This window comes from Notolepis coatsorum (assembly GCF_963971535.1).
Source record: "Notolepis coatsorum genome assembly, chromosome: 5".
Lineage (NCBI taxonomy): Eukaryota > Metazoa > Chordata > Actinopteri > Aulopiformes > Paralepididae > Notolepis > Notolepis coatsorum.
Window position 1 is genome coordinate 51,229,942 of NC_140169.1, and position 20,556 is coordinate 51,250,497.

Sequence of the window (20,556 nt, forward strand, 5' to 3'; positions counted from 1 at the left end):
ATGTAAACCAGATGAAAGTCTTTCTCTGGTCTGCATCCCCTTAACAATTGTGTGTATTGAGCTGTACTGTACTGTACCCATTCTGCAATCTGGTAATAAACTTTTCAATCAATCAATCAATCAATACTTCCTGGTCTATAGGGAGGTGTAGTGGTTACGTCATTGCCGTTTTTCGTGTTCCACCCTCTGTCCAATGCAATGTATTTCCCCCATTGCCCATTTCTAAATCGCCTCGTTTAAAACAAATAAAGCCTTAACATTTGCATGGTGTACCTTTCTGTGCTTATTCATCCACAATCTATAGCTCAACATGAAAAGATTCGCAATGAATCATAAAAAAAAATCGCGAAATTTTATTTCAACCAAAAAAGTTTGAACAATAATGTTAGTGATAGAAGGGAACTCATTTTGTGCAAAAATGTAAAGCTTTTCAATTTCCATGCGGCAGAATTGTTACAATAGCCGATAAATAAATCCCTATACGGGTGGAACAACCAGTGACGTCAGACTACACCTCCTATTGAGCTGTACTGTATTGTACCCATTCTGCAATCTGTTAATAAAGTTTTCAATCAATCAATTCAATCACACACACACACACAGAACCATCCCATCAACACACACAGGAACCTAGCAAGCAAAGAAAAACCTTCATTTGAACAGAAGTCTGTATATATATTAAAAAAAAATGAAATATGTATAATACACTGCTGAAGCCTGTTGGTATCGTGAATGTCTCTGTGTTTAGTTGTATATTTAACAATATATTTAACAATATATTACATCTGGTTTGTGTGGTCATTTCTGCCTTCCTTATTTTCTTCCACGGCTAACGGGGTGAGGGGGGGGGGGGCGGGGGGGTTGAGGGGGCTGTCGTCATTGCGAGGAGGCCTTGGCAGCGATGGCAGACAGGCTCTGGAAGCTGGGCGGGGCCTCAGAGTTACAGCCACGCCCCTGGGAGCTGGGCGGGGCCTCAGAGTTACAGCCCCGCCCCTGGGACCCAGTCCTCCTGATGCCCTGACCGGGCTCCTCCAGCCACAAGCCGCCATCTTTTCCCAGGAGGGGGTGGGGCTTCCCGCAGGTCGCCATGGACACGGTGGGGCGGGGCTCCGTCAGGACGACAGTCAGGTGACTCAGGAGATCGTCGAAGAACCCCGGGGCGCCTTCGTAGCCTGTTGGCACAACATCTGTTCAGTGGGACATCTTGGGCTAGGTAGACTAGACTAGGTAGACAAACTAGGTCAACTAGACTAGACTAGACTAGATTATTATTATTATTATTATTATTATTATTATTATTATTATTATTATTATTATTATTATTATTATTATTATTATTATTATTATTATTATTATTATTATTATTATTATTATTATTATTATTATTATATTTTAAAGAAAATTGGTCAACATCAGATTCCAGTGTGAACTGGTCACTGCTCCTGAACCGACCAGCTGCGCAAATTAATTAATGATGAAGAAGACGGACGTAAAACGAATTGTGGCAGATGTCTGGAGTGGCATGAATAATATATATTATTATTAATATAAGTTATTACATTATCTGGTGTTATTACATTTTAAAGTCCTTCTAAAGGAAAACGTTATTACATTATCTGGTGTTATTACATTTTAAAGTCCTTTTAAAGGAAAAGATATTACATTATCTGGTGTTATTACATTTTAAAGTCCTTCTAAAGGAAAAGATATTACATTATCTGGTGTTATTACATTTTAAAGTCCTTTTAAAGGAAAATGTTATTACATTATCTGGTGTTATTACATTTTAAAGTCCTTCTAAAGGAAAACGTTATTACATTATCTGGTGTTATTACATTTTAAAGTCCTTCTAAAGGAAAATGTTATTACATTATCTGGTGTTATTACATTTTAAAGTCCTTTTAAAGGAAAAGATATTACATTATCTGGTGTTATTACATTTTAAAGTCCTTCTAAAGGAAAAGATATTACATTATCTGGTGTTATTACATTTTAAAGTCCTTTTAAAGGAAAATGTTATTACATTATCTGGTGTTATTACATTTTAAAGTCCTTCTAAAGGAAAACGTTATTACATTATCTGGTGTTATTACATTTTAAAGTCCTTCTAAAGGAAAACGTTATTACATTATCTGGTGTTATTACATGGCGTTTTAACATTCGCCGAAATGCTTGATTGTGATTGGTCAATAGCGCTCGGTTGCCCCTAGCAGCGGTCCGTTATTACTCGATAACGGACCGCTGCCGAGCAATAATGACCGCTGTTCGCAGCTGGAGCAATCAAGCCCACTGACACACACTGCATCAGCGGCGATAATAATAATCACTTTATTTGGGCTGACAGAGCCACAGAACAACTGCGTCTGCATTTGATCTCGTCTTGTCGATGGTGTAAAATGAATTAGGTATATTGTTAGTAAGTTAGCCATGTAATAAGCGGGATAATGTATAGCCTATACCTCGTAGCTATACATTATCCCGCTTATTACATTTGAAAGTCCTTCTAAAGGAAAACGTTATTACATTATCTGCTTTTATTACATTTTAAAGTCCTTCTAAAGGAAAAGTTATTACGTTATCTGGTGTTATTACATTTTAAAGTCCTTCTAAAGGAAAAGTTATTACGTTATCTGGTGTTATTACATTTTAAAGTCCTTCTAAAGGAAAAGTTATTACGTTATCTGGTGTTATTACATTTTAAAGTCCTTCTAAAGGAAAAGTTATTACGTTATCTGGTGTTATTACATTTTAAAGTCCTTCTAAAGGAAAAGTTATTACATTATCTGGTGTTATTACATGTCCCGGTGGTGTGTAGCCTTTTTACAACGCATCCGCGTTTCCGGCGCTCTGATTGGCCAGGTCATGTGATTGCCCATTTCCGCGTCGAACAGCCTGCAAACTACCTGCCGTTCTATCGCCATGCTCTAAGACAAACTCTAACCTTAACCAACTTCGAAAGAGTGCCTAAGCTTAACCGGCGAAAGAACTTGCCGTCCCACGATTGCCGCTCATGTCACATGACCTGGCCAATCAGAGCGCAAAACGGGAACCCGGAAACGCGGATGCGTTGTAAAAAGGCTTCAAGCGTCCCGGTGTGAAACATGGCTACGACACGGCAGGGCTCACCAGGGAAGGCGTTGATGTCGATGACGGCGTGCTGGCCCGTCTGGTTGCTGATGATGATGTCGATCCCGAACAGGGACACGCCCAGCGTCTCCCGCAGACACCTGGTGATCTTCCTGATGACCTCATCACTGGGCGCCTGCGACACGCCCTCCACGTCTGCCCTCTGTGGACACAGAATGTGCTGACGTCAGATTCACACGCTTTGCGCACTTTGATCTAGTTCAGTTCAGTCCAAATCAAGTTTTTGGTTCAATTCGGTGTCGTTCAAATTAATTCAATTTAACTGAACTGAATTTCTGTTCAACTTTCTTCATATTAACTGACCTGAACTCAACCTTTTAACCTTTCGCCTCCTTTTTTAATGGGAAGTGTTAGTGACTGGTGATGTCACTCACTCACTCACTCACTCACTCACTCACTCACTCACTCACTCACTCACTCACTCACTCACTCACTCACTCAGTCACTTCTAGATAAACTCAAATTCTGCATTCTTTCCTTGTGCAAATTTCTAGTGATACTAAAATTCACTATTCTTTCCTTGTGCTAACTTCTAGTGATACTAAAATTCACTATTTTTATGGGGATCGCCTGGAAGTGTGTGTGTGTGTGTGTGTGTGTGTGTGTGTGTTTATACTGTTTGGGTCAGATGCAGAGGGAATGTTTGAAGTCTTAACCCGTTCACTGCCACACTACCAAGCGGTTAACCCTTTCACTGCGACAACACAGAAGGTTAACCCTTTCACTGCCACACGACAAAGGGTTAGCCCTTTCACTACCACACTACAGAAGGTTGACCCTTTACTATCATGGTTAACCGTCTGTAGTGTGATAGTGAAGGGTTAACCTTCTGTAGTGTGGTAGTGGAAGGGTTAAGCCTCTCCTCCAATCATTAATCAAGTTTAATAACCTGAAATAAAACACATTATGTTCAACATTCTGAAGTCAATAGGAGTCATGAACCACAGGTCTGAGGACCCTACTAACTTAGTGCACAACTCTTTATCTATAGGACCCTACTAACTTAGTGCACAACTCTTTATCTATAGGACCCTACTAACTTAGTGCACAACTCTTTATCTATAGGACCCTACTAACTTAGTGCACAACTCTTTATCTATAGGACCCTACTAACTTAGTGCACAACTCTTTATCTATAGGACCCTACTAACTTAGTGCACAACTTGTTATGGTTTGTAACCGACCCCAATCGCACAACACAAGACAGGTATGAGAGTAAGCCAAAACAGGGCATTTATTCAACACAAACAAAAAGCGGCACTGTCCCTTTAAGGGAGAACACAAAAACACTGGAACAAAGAAATAGGGAAAAATGTGGCACTGTGCCTTTAAGAGGCGAGCAGGCTAAGGGGAAGGCTAAGGGACAGGGCCAGGGCAAAAGGACAGGGCAGGAACAGGGGCACTGGAGAGGGGAACAGGGACAGAGGCCCGGGGAGGCGGGCTGGAGACAGGGACAGAGAAAACAGGGTTAAGGCCTTGGACAGGGCGAGGGCCAGAGCTGCTTACAGGGAAGGCAGGGTTCAGACGACGGAGGCCTGGCAAGGAGATCCTCCTCGGAAGCGAAGAGACGCATCCTCCCGTAGAGGATTAGGAAGCGATGCGCGTCTGGAGTAGGAGCGCGCCGGCTAGAAGAGCGCGCCGGCTCGGGGTCTGGAGTGGAGCGCGGCTGGAGTAGGAGCGCGCCGGCTAGAAGAGCGCGCCGGCTCGGAGAGACGCATCCTCCCGTAGAGGATTAGGAAGCGATGCGCGTCTGGAGTAGGAGCGCGCCGGCTTGAAGAGCGCGCCGGCTCGGGGTCTGGAGTGGAGCACGTCTGGAGTAGGAGCGCGTCTGGAGTAGGAGCGCGTCTGGAGTTGGAGCGCGTCTGGAGTAGGAGCGCGTCTGGAGTTGGAGCGCGTCTGGAGTAGGAGCGCGTCTGGAGTTGGAGCGCGTCTGGAGTAGGAGCGCATCTGGAGTTGGAGCGCGCCGGCTAGACGTCTGGAGTGGAGCGCGTCTGGAGTTGGAGCGCGCCGGCTAGACGTCTGGAGTGGGACACTGGAAAACCTCCCGTAGAGAATTAGAGAGCGCAGTCTGTGTCCCACTCCAGGCAAACGGCGACAGGTGGTGATGAATGGCACAACGTCTCCCAGTGAGAACAAAGGAATCCTCCCGTGGAAGAATAGAGAGCGATGACGATGTCTCACCAGGAGCGCGGCGGTAGATGGTAGCATAAGATACAGAAACTGTTACAGAACGACCCGACGAGGACTGGAGGGGAAGTCCAGGTATTTAAAGCCCTCTGGGGCGCTAATCATAACTTATCACAGCTGTGAAAGGTAGTCCAAGGGTGTGGGCTGTTGAAGAGCAGAGGAGAGTAAACAACGCGAGGGTGGGGGCTGGTGAGGTGAGGAGACAGGGAATTAAAGGTCCAGGGAACAGGCGAACCTCACAGTACCCCCCCCTCCACGGGAGCCACCGGGCGACCCAAAAATACAGACAGAGGGGCAGGGGACATGACAAGGCAACAAACAAAAAAATTGGGCCATGCTAGCAGGGGAAGCTACACCAAAAATGGGGCCAGCAGAGGGACAGGGTAGCTGCCAGGGCACTGCTAGCTACAGGGCCTATGCTAGCTGTACTGCTACATTAACATAGAGGCTGCGCTAACTGCCGGAGCTAGGCTAGCAGACAGGGCTGGACCAGCATGAGAGAACAAGCTAGCTGGAAGGACAGTCCTAGCTGTGGGGAACTGACCTTGCTAGCTGAAGGGGCAGTCCTAGCAGTGGGGAAAACTGACCTTGCTAGCTGAAGGGGCAGTCCTAGCAGTGGGGAAAACTGACCTTGCTAGCTGAAAGGGCAGTCCTAGCAGCGGGGAAACTGACCATGCTAGCTGAAGGGGCAGTCCTAGCAGTGGGGAAACTGACCTTGCTAGCTGAAGGGGCAGTCCTAGCAGTGGGAAAACTGACCTTGCTAGCTGAAGAGGCAGTCCTAGCAGTGGGGAAACTGACCTTGCTAGCTGAAGGGGCAGTCCTAGCAGTGGGAAAGCTACACAAAAAGTGGAGGCCATGCAGAGGGACCGGGTTAGCTGCCTGGGCATGGCTAGCTACAGGGCCTATGCTAGCTGCAAGGGCTGCATTAACATAGAGGCTGTGCTAGCAGCCGGGGCTAAGCTAGCAGACTGGGGCCATGCTGGTAGTAGAGGCCTGGCAAGCTGCAGGGGAGCTAACGAGGCCAACAGGGAAGCTAACAGGGGAGACTAACAGGCTAACAGGGGAGCTAACAGGGAAGCTAACAGGGGAAAACTAAAGGGAGCTTGAGGGAGCTAGAGTGGGTTAGAGGGAACTAAAAAGGGCAAACTCAACATACACTGTCTGTGCTGGCTGGGGTCGTCGACGGGTCGGGTCGTACTGTTATGGTTTGTAACCGACCCCAATCGCACAACACAAGACAGGTATGAGAGTAAGCCAAAACAGGGCATTTATTCAACACAAACAAAAAGCGGCACTGTCCCTTTAAGGGAGAACACAAAAACACTGGAACAAAGAAATAGGGAAAAATGTGGCACTGTGCCTTTAAGAGGCGAGCAGGCTAAGGGGAAGGCTAAGGGACAGGGCCAGGGCAAAAGGACAGGGCAGGAACAGGGGCACTGGAGAGGGGAACAGGGACAGAGGCCCGGGGAGGCGGGCTGGAGACAGGGACAGAGAAAACAGGGTTAAGGCCTTGGACAGGGCGAGGGCCAGAGCTGCTTACAGGGAAGGCAGGGTTCAGACGACGAGGCCTGGCAAGGAGATCCTCCTCGGAAGCGAAGAGACGCATCCTCCCGTAGAGGATTAGGAAGCGATGCGCGTCTGGAGTAGGAGCGCGCCGGCTAGAAGAGCGCGCCGGCTCGGGGTCTGGAGTGGAGCGCGTCTGGAGTAGGAGCGCGCCGGCTAGAAGAGCGCGCCGGCTCGGAGAGACGCATCCTCCCGTAGAGGATTAGGAAGCGATGCGCGTCTGGAGTAGGAGCGCGCCGGCTTGAAGAGCGCGCCGGCTCAGGGTCTGGAGTGGAGCGCGTCTGGAGTAGAAGCGCGTCTGGAGTAGGAGCAAAAAAATTGGGCCATGCTAGCAGGGGAAGCTACACCAAAAATGGGGCCAGCAGAGGGACAGGGTAGCTGCCAGGGCACTGCTAGCTACAGGGCCTATGCTAGCTGTACTGCTACATTAACATAGAGGCTGCGCTAACTGCCGGAGCTAGGCTAGCAGACAGGGCTGGACCAGCATGAGAGAACAAGCTAGCTGGAAGGACAGTCCTAGCTGTGGGGAACTGACCTTGCTAGCTGAAGGGGCAGTCCTAGCAGTGGGGAAAACTGACCTTGCTAGCTGAAGGGGCAGTCCTAGCAGTGGGGAAAACTGACCTTGCTAGCTGAAAGGGCAGTCCTAGCAGCGGGGAAACTGACCATGCTAGCTGAAGGGGCAGTCCTAGCAGTGGGGAAACTGACCTTGCTAGCTGAAGGGGCAGTCCTAGCAGTGGGAAAACTGACCTTGCTAGCTGAAGAGGCAGTCCTAGCAGTGGGGAAACTGACCTTGCTAGCTGAAGGGGCAGTCCTAGCAGTGGGAAAGCTACACAAAAAGTGGAGGCCATGCAGAGGGACCGGGTTAGCTGCCTGGGCATGGCTAGCTACAGGGCCTATGCTAGCTGCAAGGGCTGCATTAACATAGAGGCTGTGCTAGCAGCCGGGGCTAAGCTAGCAGACTGGGGCCATGCTGGTAGTAGAGGCCTGGCAAGCTGCAGGGGAGCTAACGAGGCCAACAGGGAAGCTAACAGGGGAGACTAACAGGCTAACAGGGGAGCTAACAGGGAAGCTAACAGGGGAAAACTAAAGGGAGCTTGAGGGAGCTAGAGTGGGTTAGAGGGAACTAAAAAGGGCAAACTCAACATACACTGTCTGTGCTGGCTGGGGTCGTCGACGGGTCGGGTCGTACTGTTATGGTTTGTAACCGACCCCAATCGCACAACACAAGACAGGTATGAGAGTAAGCCAAAACAGGGCATTTATTCAACACAAACAAAAAGCGGCACTGTCCCTTTAAGGGAGAACACAAAAACACTGGAACAAAGAAATAGGGAAAAATGTGGCACTGTGCCTTTAAGAGGCGAGCAGGCTAAGGGGAAGGCTAAGGGACAGGGCCAGGGCAAAAGGACAGGGCAGGAACAGGGGCACTGGAGAGGGGAACAGGGACAGAGGCCCGGGGAGGCGGGCTGGAGACAGGGACAGAGAAAACAGGGTTAAGGCCTTGGACAGGGCGAGGGCCAGAGCTGCTTACAGGGAAGGCAGGGTTCAGACGACGAGGCCTGGCAAGGAGATCCTCCTCGGAAGCGAAGAGACGCATCCTCCCGTAGAGGATTAGGAAGCGATGCGCGTCTGGAGTAGGAGCGCGCCGGCTAGAAGAGCGCGCCGGCTCGGGGTCTGGAGTGGAGCGCGTCTGGAGTAGGAGCGCGCCGGCTAGAAGAGCGCGCCGGCTCGGAGAGACGCATCCTCCCGTAGAGGATTAGGAAGCGATGCGCGTCTGGAGTAGGAGCGCGCCGGCTTGAAGAGCGCGCCGGCTCGGGGTCTGGAGTGGAGCGCGTCTGGAGTAGAAGCGCGTCTGGAGTAGGAGCGCGTCTGGAGTTGGAGCGCGTCTGGAGTAGGAGCGCGTCTGGAGTTGGAGCGCGTCTGGAGTAGGAGCGCGTCTGGAGTTGGAGCGCGCCGGCTAGACGTCTGGAGTGGAGCGCGTCTGGAGTTGGAGCGCGCCGGCTAGACGTCTGGAGTGGGACACTGGAAAACCTCCCGTAGAGAATTAGAGAGCGCAGTCTGTGTCCCACTCCAGGCAAACGGCGACAGGTGGTGATGAATGGCACAACGTCTCCCAGTGAGAACAAAGGAATCCTCCCGTGGAAGAATAGAGAGCGATGACGATGTCTCACCAGGAGCGCGGCGGTAGATGGTAGCATAAGATACAGAAACTGTTACAGAACGACCCGACGAGGACTGGAGGGGAAGTCCAGGTATTTAAAGCCCTCTGGGGCGCTAATCATAACTTATCACAGCTGTGAAAGGTAGTCCAAGGGTGTGGGCTGTTGAAGAGCAGAGGAGAGTAAACAACGCAAGGGTGGGGGCTGGTGAGGTGAGGAGACAGGGAATTAAAGGTCCAGGGAACAGGCGAACCTCACACAACTCCTTTATCTATAGGACCCTACTAACTTAGTGCACAACTCCTTTATCTATAGGACCCTACTAACTTAGTGCACAACTCTTTATCTATAGGACCCTACTAACTTAGTGCACAACTCTTTATCTATAGGACCCTACTAACTTAGTGCACAACTCTTTATCTATAGGACCCTACTAACTTAGTGCACAACTCCTTTATCTATAGGACCCTACTAACTTAGTGCACAACTCTTTATCTATAGGACCCTACTAACTTAGTGCACAACTCCTTTATCTATAGGACCCTACTAACTTAGTGCACAACTCCTTTATCTATAGGACCCTACTAACTTAGTGCACAACTCTTTATCTATAGGACCCTACTAACTTAGTGCACAACTCTTTATCTATAGGACCCTACTAACTTAGTGCACAACTCTTTATCTATAGGACCCTACTAACTTAGTGCACAACTCCTTTATCTATAGGACCCTACTAACTTAGTGCACAACTCTTTATCTATAGGACCCTACTAACTTAGTGCACAACTCCTTTATCTATAGGACCCTACTAACTTAGTGCACAACTCTTTATCTATAGGACCCTACTAACTTAGTGCACAACTCTTTATCTATAGGACCCTACTAACTTAGTGCACAACTCTTTATCTATAGGACCCATAGGCGGCGCGTGGGCTTTGGGGGTGGGAACGCTGTAAAGGGAACGGCCCCCGCGCGCAGTGCGAAAAATTAGACCTTTTATTTTTGGTTGCACGGAAACTGTCCAGGTTCTGATTTCATATACACACACACACACTACTAGGCTACTACAGCGAGCCCCACTCATTTATATATAGTGCAAATTAAGTGTTCAAATGAAGGCATCCAATAATATATTAACCATTGTCTTACCTTAATGCAGATAAATGCGACGTTTCGTCTTGGTGAGAAAGACCGTGTTCACAACTTGAATCACAAGTTGCAATGAAGTTAAAGTTTTTCGTAATTTAGATCTCATCATGCTTTGAAAACAATGTACATACAGTAGCTCTAAAAAGTTTCCACGATTTGATGAACTCGGACTCTCATCATGTCCTCTTAGAGCAAGCCCTTGTTTGCCAAGATAAAACAACATACAGCCTCAGGTGATCGGTAGTTATGCCCACTAGTGCCCAGGGCCAGCCCAGTGCAGCTTCTAAATTACATTATTTAACCTGAGCCTATGCGTGATTGGTTACTGCCTGTACCTGGAATGTTAAACGCTGCCACCGATTGACACCTTCGTCGTTGACACCTCGGCCAGCCGGCTGCAGCACAAGACAATAGCCAGCAGCCTGCGCATACCGGTATATTATATACATTTCAAGATTCCGAGCATAATATTCTGGGTAGGCATAGCCCCCCCCTAGCCTTATATACGCGCCGCCTATGAGATTAGGACCCTACTAACTTAGTGCATGAAGTTTGAGATGAGGTTTGGTGCGTGGGGGTTGAGATGAGGTTTGGTGCGTGGGGGTTGAGATGAGGTTTGGTGCGTGGGGGTTGAGATGAGGTTTGGTGCATGGCAGACTTACCGAGGTGAGGTCGGTGGCACAGTCTGGCTTGGACACGTCGTGGCTGTTGAAGAAGATGGCTCTTCGCTCTGTGGGACGGTTCAATAAAACAGGTTTAATAAACGCTGCATTAGGACTTCTTTGGTTAGGACAGTCTGGTGTCTGGCGCCCTCTGCTGGACCTGTGTGAGAACTGTGTGGAACATTAAAGGAAAATTCCACCCAAATTACGAATTGCAATATGTTCTTTCCATGTCCTAGGAAAGGAAATATGTGTGATCATGAGCTACTCTCTCTCCCAAAGACTGGAATGTGTGATGTCATCAGGTCTGGAGCTGCTCTATAGACAATGAGCGGGAGATTGAGTGTGTGAACCCGGAGACTGTTAGTTTATTTTACATTTCATATTATTTATTCAATAGTAGTGTTTTCAGTTAAAAAATGTACCTATGAACTCAGAACATTCCCCTGGGAGCTCTCAGCGTTAAGTGAATGTTAAAACCAACCTTAACCCTAACTTTATGTCTTAACCAGAAGCGTTAAGTGAATGTTAAAAGGAACCTCAACTCTAACTATAATCATAGTTAATCAAAGTTAGATAGTGGTGACATCACTAACTATAATAATTCAAATAATAATAATTCATTTATTTTGTATAGCGCTTTTCAAGGACCCAAAGTCGCTGACAATAGGCAAAAAAAAAGAAAACAAAGAAAACAAAGAAACAAAACCAGAGGGAAACGGAGGACAATAAGAATACACAGGAAACATAAAACCACGAGTAACGGATAACAAATGCGGGAATGAGTAGGGGAGACAGTCGGGAGGAGAGTAAGGGAAAACCAAGGGGGGGTGGGGGGGGGGGCAGGAGAGGAGAGAACATGGGGCAGGGGGAAATTGTGGCGAGTTGGAGGAGGGTGGTTATGGGTAAGGAAGGTTGAATGCTTGGGAGAACAGGTAGGTTTTGAGTCTGGATTTGAAGGTGGAGAGTGAGGGAGAGTCTCTGATGGTCTGAGGGAGGGAGTTCCAGAGTCGGGGTGCAGCTCGTGAGAATGCCCGGTCACCGAAACGTTTGAGTTTGGATGACGGGACAGTGAGGGAAAGATTGTGTATTGTGTACATTGTAGTGATTGTTAATTGTACATAATTCACCCACAGAACTATTGTTAGGAACAAGAGTTCCGCCCGAACATTATAGGAGGTGGCACTACCTGCCACCACAAGTGAGTCGACTGCAAGCAACGTAGCAGTAGCATGTTGTATTTGTGTACTAAATAAATGCTGTTCGCTCTACCTCGAGCTACCGTCTCCGACTCCCATCTCTCGGCACTACACTGGTGACCCCGACATTGGTCTCGCTGAAGTATCAGGGACCGAACCGAACATGGCAAACGATGCCGTTATTCTTCGATTGCCGGAGTTTTGGGAGCATTCTGCTGCGGCGTGGTTCGCTCAAACAGAGGCGCAGTTCGCCCTACGAGGGGTTGACGACGACGCCGCGAGATATTACCACGTCGTCTCGAGCCTCGGGAGCACTACAGCGGCGAGGACGGTAGGCTTCATAACAGCTCCGCCTGCCCGGAATAAATATGAGGCGTTTAAGACGCACCTACTCAGAATATTCGAGTTGTCACAGTCAGAGTGGGCCCGACGCTTGCTGGCTATACGAGGCTTGGGGGACAGCAAACCTTCGGAGCACATGGAGATGATGTTAAACCTGCTGGGTGCAGAACGGCCTGATTTCCTGTTTATCGAACTGTTTCTCAGGCACATGCCGCCACACGTGCAAACGGCACTTGCCAATACAGCGACTACTGATCCCCGTGCTTTGGCAGAAGAGGCAGACTGCTTCTACCTGGCCACTCGACACTTTGCCCCAGGGCTAATAGCCTCGACTCGCGGTTACACGCCGCAGGGGGGAGGGGCGAGGAAGAACAGGAGCAGCGCTGCCGCAGGCCTGTGTTATTACCACGCGCGTTTCGGCGCGAGGGCGACAAGATGCCGTTCCCCTTGCACTTTCGTCATAACACATAAACGCAGACACCTGCGCCCAATAGCAGCGGTGAGCGCAGGTATGTCGAACCGGCTGCTTTTCATTAGAGACACACTCTCCGGTTGCAAATTCCTCTGCGACACCGGAGCTCAGAGGAGCGTCCTGCCAGCTACAAAAGAGGACACCGCCGGCGATGATAGAGGTCCACGCCTGACGACCGCCAACGATACCCCTATCCGCACCTACGGTACAAGGACCGTGGAACTGTGTTTTGGGGGCCAGCGGTTCACGTGGGACTGCATCACGGCCGACATTTCGTTCCCACTACTCGGGGCAGATTTCCTGGGTGCACACGGGCTCCTCGTGGACATTAGACATGGCCGCCTAATAAACGCGCAGACACAGGCTTCGTTGGCATGTGTCCGCGATGAGGCGACATACGGCGGCCTTCTTACAGCTTTCACCGACCACAAACCCCTCACGTTTTCTGAGTCAAGTGTAGCGGAGCCACGGTCGGCACGACAACAGCTCACGTACGATTCCGAGTGCGCCGCGAGACACGTCGCCGAGAAGCCCAACGTCGTCATCGGAGTTGTACAGCCGGACCTCGACTACGTCAACAGGGGCTCGGAACAGGCCTCCGACCACGACATCCAGGTCCTCGGGACTGCAGATTCCAGTCTACGCCTGGAGGACGTCACGATTGGTCACTCGGGTCCGACGCTGCTGAATGACCTATCCACCGGACACCCTAGCCCACAGGCCCCTGAGGACTGGCGAAGGCTCGCCTTTGAGGTGGGGTACAACCACCACAAGATTGAACCCGCCCACGTAGACATTTCCCAGCCCTTAGAGCTGGCCCTCTCCCCCCGCGGAGGCCGTCCGCCGCTACCCCGGGACCCGCCAACGACTGAGCCGCCGTTGGCCTCGTCGACGGCTGTGCCCCCGGGTGTCGGGGAGGACGTGGGCGCTTGCGCCGCCCCTACCTCCCCGCCCCTGGCTTTCCGCACTCACCGTGGCCGGTTCATGCCCCCGGGCGCCGTGGAGGGCGCAATCGCTTGCACCGCGCCCCCGGTTGTCCGCTCACGCCGCGGCCGGGTCGTTGTCTCTCCCCGCCGTGGAGATTTTGACCATGGATGAATTCTGGGGGGGCTTGTGTAGTGATTGTTAATTGTACATAATTCACCCACAGAACTATTGTTAGGAACAAGAGTTCCGCCCGAACATTATAGGAGGTGGCACTACCTGCCACCACAAGTGAGTCGACTGCAAGCAACGTAGCAGTAGCATGTTGTATTTGTGTACTAAATAAATGCTGTTCGCTCTACCTCGAGCTACCGTCTCCGACTCCCATCTCTCGGCACTACACCATGCACTTTTATTATGTTCTTGTGTGATGTACCGCACATTTTATTGCTGTCTGATGTTTGCGGGTGTTATTGCTGTCATCTTGGCCAGGTCTCCCTTGCAAAAGAGATCTTGTATCTCAATGGGACTTCCTGGTTAAATAAAGGTTAAATAAAAAATTTAAAAAATAGATAGTGGTGACATCACTAACTATAACCTACATTATGTAGGTTATAGCCATTATGTACATTACGTACCCTTTCCCTGTGGTCGATTAGTACTTTATTTACGTTTTCTGATAAGACACAACGCCAGCGCAATCTGAGCACGTGCAGCACCCTCATCTCCCATTGGGTGACCGACCGGGGACTCCGCCTCCAATATATTAGCCTTGCGGGCCGTGAGGAATGATCTCTCTATACATGTCTGGACATATACTGACGTGACCTGATCAAACTGAGGACGTGAACTGAGAGCCCTGCTGCTGATGCTGTGAACGTGTCAGAAGGGGGCGTGGCCACACTACAGCACCGTGTCAGAAGGGGGCGTGGCCACACTACAGCGCACCGTGTCAGAAGGGGGCGTGGCCACACTACAGCGCGCCGTGTCAGAAGGGGGAGTGGCCACACTACAGCGCACCGTGTCAGAAGGGGGAGTGGCCACACTACAGCGCACCGTGTCAGAAGGGGGAGTGGCCACACTACAGTGCGCCGTGTAAGAAGGGGGAGTGGCCACACTACAGTGCGCCGTGTCAGAAGGGGGAGTGGCCACACTGCAGCACTGTGTCAGAAGGGGGAGTGGCCACCATGTCAGAAGGGGGCGTGGCCACACTACAGCGCGCCGTGTCAGAAGGGGGAGTGGCCACCATGTCAGAAGGGGGCGTGGCCACACTACAGCGTGCCGTGTCAGAAGGGGGAGTGGCCACCATATCAGAAGGGGGCGTGGCCACACTACAGCGCGCCGTGTCAGAAGGGGGAGTGGCCACACTACAGCGCGCCGTGTCAGAAGGGGGAGTGGCCACACTACAGCGCGCCGTGTCAGAAGGGGGAGTGGCCACCATGTCAGAAGGGGGAGTGGCCACACTGCAGCACTGTGTCAGAAGGGGGCGTGGCTCAGGCTCACCTGTGGCCCCGGGGGGCAGGTTCCTGATGGAGGGCCGCTCCACCACGGCGTGCGCCCCCCCCACCACGAACACCTTGTAGAGGACGGCGTCGTGGTTGATGAAGCTCTGGATCACGCAGGGCGGCTCGATGTCCTTCAGGTCCTCCGCGCTGAAGATGATGGCCATCTGGGGGGGGGGGGACGACGACACAAAGGGGAGCATGTTCATCATCATTAAAAGTATATCACCGAATGTCAAATGACGTGTTGTTGTGATGACGTAATCAAAACGCTTCCATTCCTTTCACCTGTCTCTCTTAAAGGGGAACTATCTTATAAATGGCCTTTTTCAGTGTTTACCATTGTTTCCTAGCTATGTGGACTTATATTAATATGATCTATGTCTCTAATTCTCATATTGGCGCATTCTTCCAATTCTCCTCTCACAATATTCACTAGAGATGTTCCGATACAATTTTTTCCTTTCCAATCCGATTCCGATGCCTAAGCTTTGGGTATCGGCCGATACCGATACTTATCCGATACCAGTGCATACATTAAAAAAATAAAAAAATAAAAAAATAATATAAATTATAAAACGTTTTTTTTTTTTTTTTTTAATACAGCTACAATTTATATACTGTTTTTTAGTAATAACTATAAAGTTTTATTCAACAACAGGTGATTGTATAGATTAGTATTAGTATCAGTAATTGAAAACTATCTCAATGAGTTCACCCACGGAAAGGTTGTTGGCACATTAGTTCCACACGGACATTATTCGTTGCTGCACTTGCTTCCACAAGAAGGCTCCGTTTAGTAGCAGAGGCTCTGTTGTTGTGATTTTTGCACAATAAATATTCAACATTCTCTTTTGAGACTCCGCCTCAGACTCTTATCATTTGGCACTAAAAGCTAAACATTGTCGCCGATATGGCTGTCCGCAACATGTCATTAATTGTGTACGCGACGTGCAATTGTGCAATGACGACGTTACCGTGAGCTAGGTTAGCTAGCATCAGAGCTACCGGTATATGGAAAAACTAACGTTACTGGTGACATTGTGATTTAACTTGGAATACTCCTTTGCCAACCTGCTGTACTTTGCTTGCAGGTCTGCAGCCATTATTGCTGGATTAGGAATAGCCCCAACTTTAGCCAAGGTAACGTTATGGCTAAACCTTTAACGTTAGTTAATGCTAGCTTTTGGTTAGCTGTTCAGCTAATGCTAATAACATCAGAGCTCCCCGTCAACAGCGCTCTGCCGGGACGATGGCATTTTAAGAAAGTATCTGCTCTGCTGTTAAAATGGCAATTGACACTTTAATTCACGGTCGATTAAGCACACGTTTGTTTTATAATGCTCACTCAGCGAGTAGGGTATATCTACAGAACCCAACGTCCGCAGTGTTGTTGATAAATTACGTCATATGGTATCGGAGCGCAACATTAGAGGGTACTCGCCGATACCGATACCAGCATTTTAGGCAGTATCGGCGGCATTTCCGATACTGGTATCGGTATCGGAACAACTCTAATATTCACCCTCACTGAACTGAGTCATTTGAAAATGTGCTGATCTGTGATGTCAGAGAGACTCGGCTGCATGATGATGTTCAGGCGGCGCAGTGGTTTAGGAGCCCAGGCTCAAAACGGCTCGAGATCTTGAGGTAGAAAAATGCTGTTTTTGAGGACTTGATTAGAAATACAAAACAATTAATTAAAAAAAAAAAAAATTACAAAGGTGTTCCATAAACTCACATGAATTGTGTAAAAGTACCCAAATAGTGAAAGAAATAGTAAAATAGTTCCCCTTTAAGCTACGTCATCCCCCGCTAAGAGTCACGGGAGATGTAGTAAAGACAACAGTCCTTCCGTACTCTGGAGCGTAACAGTAAGAAGCATTTTGTATGAAAGTATTCTGTACTTCTGTATGACAACTATTAAAGAACTTGAACTTGTGTAGGAACGCCGTGAATTATGACTACAGTAACATCATTCTGAGGACAACAGCAGAGAGGGTAGGATCTTTTAACTGAATAATACTGTGTACATCATTTTGAAGTGTGTGACTAAATTGTGTTGTGGAAATTGTTTGTAATTAGTTTCACCCAGCTGACAGAAACTGGAGGTGTGGCCTTTGTGCATGTAGTTAAGTGGGCACTTGTGACAGTTTTTCTGCTTAAATACCAGCTTTTTCTCTGTTGGATTCATTCTGAGGACAACAGCAGAGAGGGTAGGATCTTTTAACTGAATAATACTGTGTACATCATTTTGAAGTGTGTGACTAAATTGTGTTGTGGAAATTGTTTGTAATTAGTTTCACCCAGCTGACAGAAACTGGAGGTGTGGCCTTTTGCTGCAGGTGTCACTCATCAGTAATTAGTGATAGTGATTTAAAGACTTGCTGGCTTTGCGTCAGCGAAGCGTCGAGAAACGAAGAGGGACAAAGAGGAGGAGTTTTCCTGGAGTTCTCTGCAGAGGGATCCACCGATCCACCCAGTGCTAAGTACACCATAATCCCATATTTCCCTCCCACTCTGCTATTTCCCTACTATCTCGCTTCCTCCCTACCCCCTTCAACCTCCTCCTACCACTCTTGACACCACAATGTGCCTCATACCTATATCCACAATCTGCTCCTCAAGAACAGAATCAACCCATCCACGCCAGTTTGCTAGCAACCCGGCTAATCTCTCCTACCCTCCTACAGCCACTAATACACCTGTCACAGTACAGGGAGGCTTATGGAATTGTCAATCAGCAGTCAAGAAAGCTGACTTCATTACTGCCTACGCCCATAGTCTAAATCTGCAGCTCCTGGCTCTAACTGAGACCTGGATAACCCCCAATAACTCGTCAACACCTGCAGCATTATCTACAAACTATAACTTCACTCACACACCTCGACCCTCCAGACGGGGTGGAGGCACTGGCCTCATGACATCTCCTTCATGGGCTACAAACCCAACGCAACTCCCAGAACTGTCACTCTCCTCCCTCGAATATCATGCAGTATCTGTCTCTAATCCTTTCAATCTCACCATTGTTACACTCTATCGCCCTCCAGGTCCCCTCGATCACTTCACAGATGAGCTGGACATGCTTCTAAGCTCCTTACCGGAAGATGGTACCCCGCTCCTTCTATTGGGCGACTTCAACCTGCCTGACTCATCTCAGTCGGTCCCAGTGGTCTCCCTCCTACAACAATTTGACCTGACTCCCACTGCCATGCCTCCCACCCACAAAGCAGGCAACTCCTTGGATCTCATATTTTCCCGTAACTCCAGCATCATTAACACCACGGTAACTCCCCTACATGTATCTGACCATTCCTTCATATCCTTCTCACTAACTCTCATGCTTAACCGAAAAGTCTTCACCCCAACTCAAACCGTCTCACTCAGACGCAACCTGCCCTCCCTATCCCCCTCCACCCTCTCCTCTGACATAATATCCGCTCTACCTTTGAGTGACACCTTCTCTGCTCTCCCCACAGAGATGGCAACCTCCACCCTCCTCTCAGCCCTTGCAACCTCCTTCGACAAGCTCTGTCCCCTCGTTGAGAAACCTGCCCGCCGTTCCCCACCCAGTCCATGGCTGACGGATGCAGTGAGAGAACAAAGACAGGTCCTGAGAGCGGCTGAGAGGAAGTATAGAAAGTCACGCCTCACTGCTGACATCGACACATATCACAACCTCTTGTTAACATTCTCCAAAACCATTACTAATGCCAAAGCTTCTTTCTTTCACCATAGGATCGAGGCCTCTGCCAAGAATCTTCGCAAACTGCATGCTACCATGTCCTCCCTCCTCACTCCCCCCCCACCTCCTCCTCCCTCATCTTTTTCTGCCGAAGACTTTGCGATCTTCTTTGAGGAAAAAGTGGAGAACATCCGCAGCTCCTTCTCCCAACCCCCACCCATTCCAAACGCTGAATCGAGAACCTCATCCTTCACTCTGTCATCTTTCTCTCCCATTACAGAAGCCGAGACCCTGACACTGGTAACGTCGAACCGTCCGACTACATGCCAGCTGGACCAGCTACCCTCCCCACTCCTCCAGACCATAGCACCGGACATCCTCCCATTCCTAACTGCAACCATCAACTCCTCACTCAACTCGGGGGTGGTCCCCACCTCCCTAAAACAAGCCAGAGTCACGCCCCTCATAAAAAAACCAACCCTGAACCCCACCGTCATAGCCAACTATCGCCCTGTCTCTCTTCTCTCCTTCCTTTCTAAAACACTTGAACGTGCTGTATCCAACCAACTTACTGCTTATCTCTTACAGAATGACCTCCTAGACCCCAATCAGTCTGGCTTCCGGACTGGCCACTCCACAGAAATGGCCCTCATTGCGGTCACAGAGGCACTTCACTTAGCAAAAGCGAAAGGCCTCTCCTCTGTCCTGATTCTCCTAGATCTATCTGCAGCCTTCGACACAGTCAACCATCAGATCCTCCTCGCGGCCCTCGCAGGAATGGGAGTGGCTGGATCTGCGCTGACATGGCTGACATCATACCTCAATGACCGCTCCTACCAAGTGTCATGGAGAGGGACTCTGCCGGCCACCCGCCCCCTCCGGACCGGTGTCCCCCAGGGCTCGGTCCTAGGACCCCTTCTCTTCTCCCTCTACACTAAATCACTGGGTAACATTATCACGTCTCATGGCTTCTCATATCATTGTTATGCCGATGATACTCAACTCTTCCTCTCCTTCCCTCCCTCAGATATCCACGTCTCTGAGCGGATCTCGGCCTGTCTGTCCGACATCTCCGCCTGGATGACGACCAACCACCTCAAATTGAACCTAAGCAAAACAGAATTGCTCCACCTGCCGGCCAAATCCTCCCCCCTGACCGACCTCTCCATCACAGTCGAGAATGCAGCTGTGACCGCGTCGCCGACCGCCAAGAACCTTGGTGTTGTCCTCGACGACCAGTTGCTCACATCGCAGCGACAACCAGAACCTGCAGATTCCTCCTGAGCAATGTCAGAAGGATACGCCCCTTCCTGACAAAAGAAGCCACCCAACTCCTCGTCCAATCAACAGTCATCTCCCGCCTCGACTACTGCAACGCACTGCTAGCCCATTGCTGCACGTATCCGCTTCAAGGCCCTCGACCTAGCATACCGTGCGGCAAAGGGAACCGCTCCCGCCTACCTCCGGTCAATGGTCTCTAACTACACACCCTCAAGACCCCTACGCTCTGCATCTTCTGGCCGCCTCAGATCTACTCCTATCCAAGCTCCCGGAGGGTCATCAAA

At 49.4% G+C, this 20,556-nt stretch overlaps 1 protein-coding gene across 1 annotated transcript in view; it reads right to left on the reverse strand.

Moving 5' to 3' along the window:
* Positions 1–876: 876 nt before the first annotated feature.
* The window catches only part of LOC311228180 (inositol-tetrakisphosphate 1-kinase-like), a gene marked incomplete at its 3' end in the record, with an annotated part of 120,930 nt that continues 101,250 nt past the window's right edge, over positions 877–20,556 (reverse strand). Inside the window, exons 7-10 of the mRNA XM_084314092.1 lie at positions 15,308–15,473; positions 10,868–10,935; positions 3,127–3,289; positions 877–1,172 (exon numbers count right to left, since the gene is read on the reverse strand). Coding sequence (XP_084170218.1) covers positions 877–1,172; positions 3,127–3,289; positions 10,868–10,935; positions 15,308–15,473 — 693 coding nt within the window. The remainder of the gene's footprint in view (positions 1,173–3,126; positions 3,290–10,867; positions 10,936–15,307; positions 15,474–20,556) is intronic.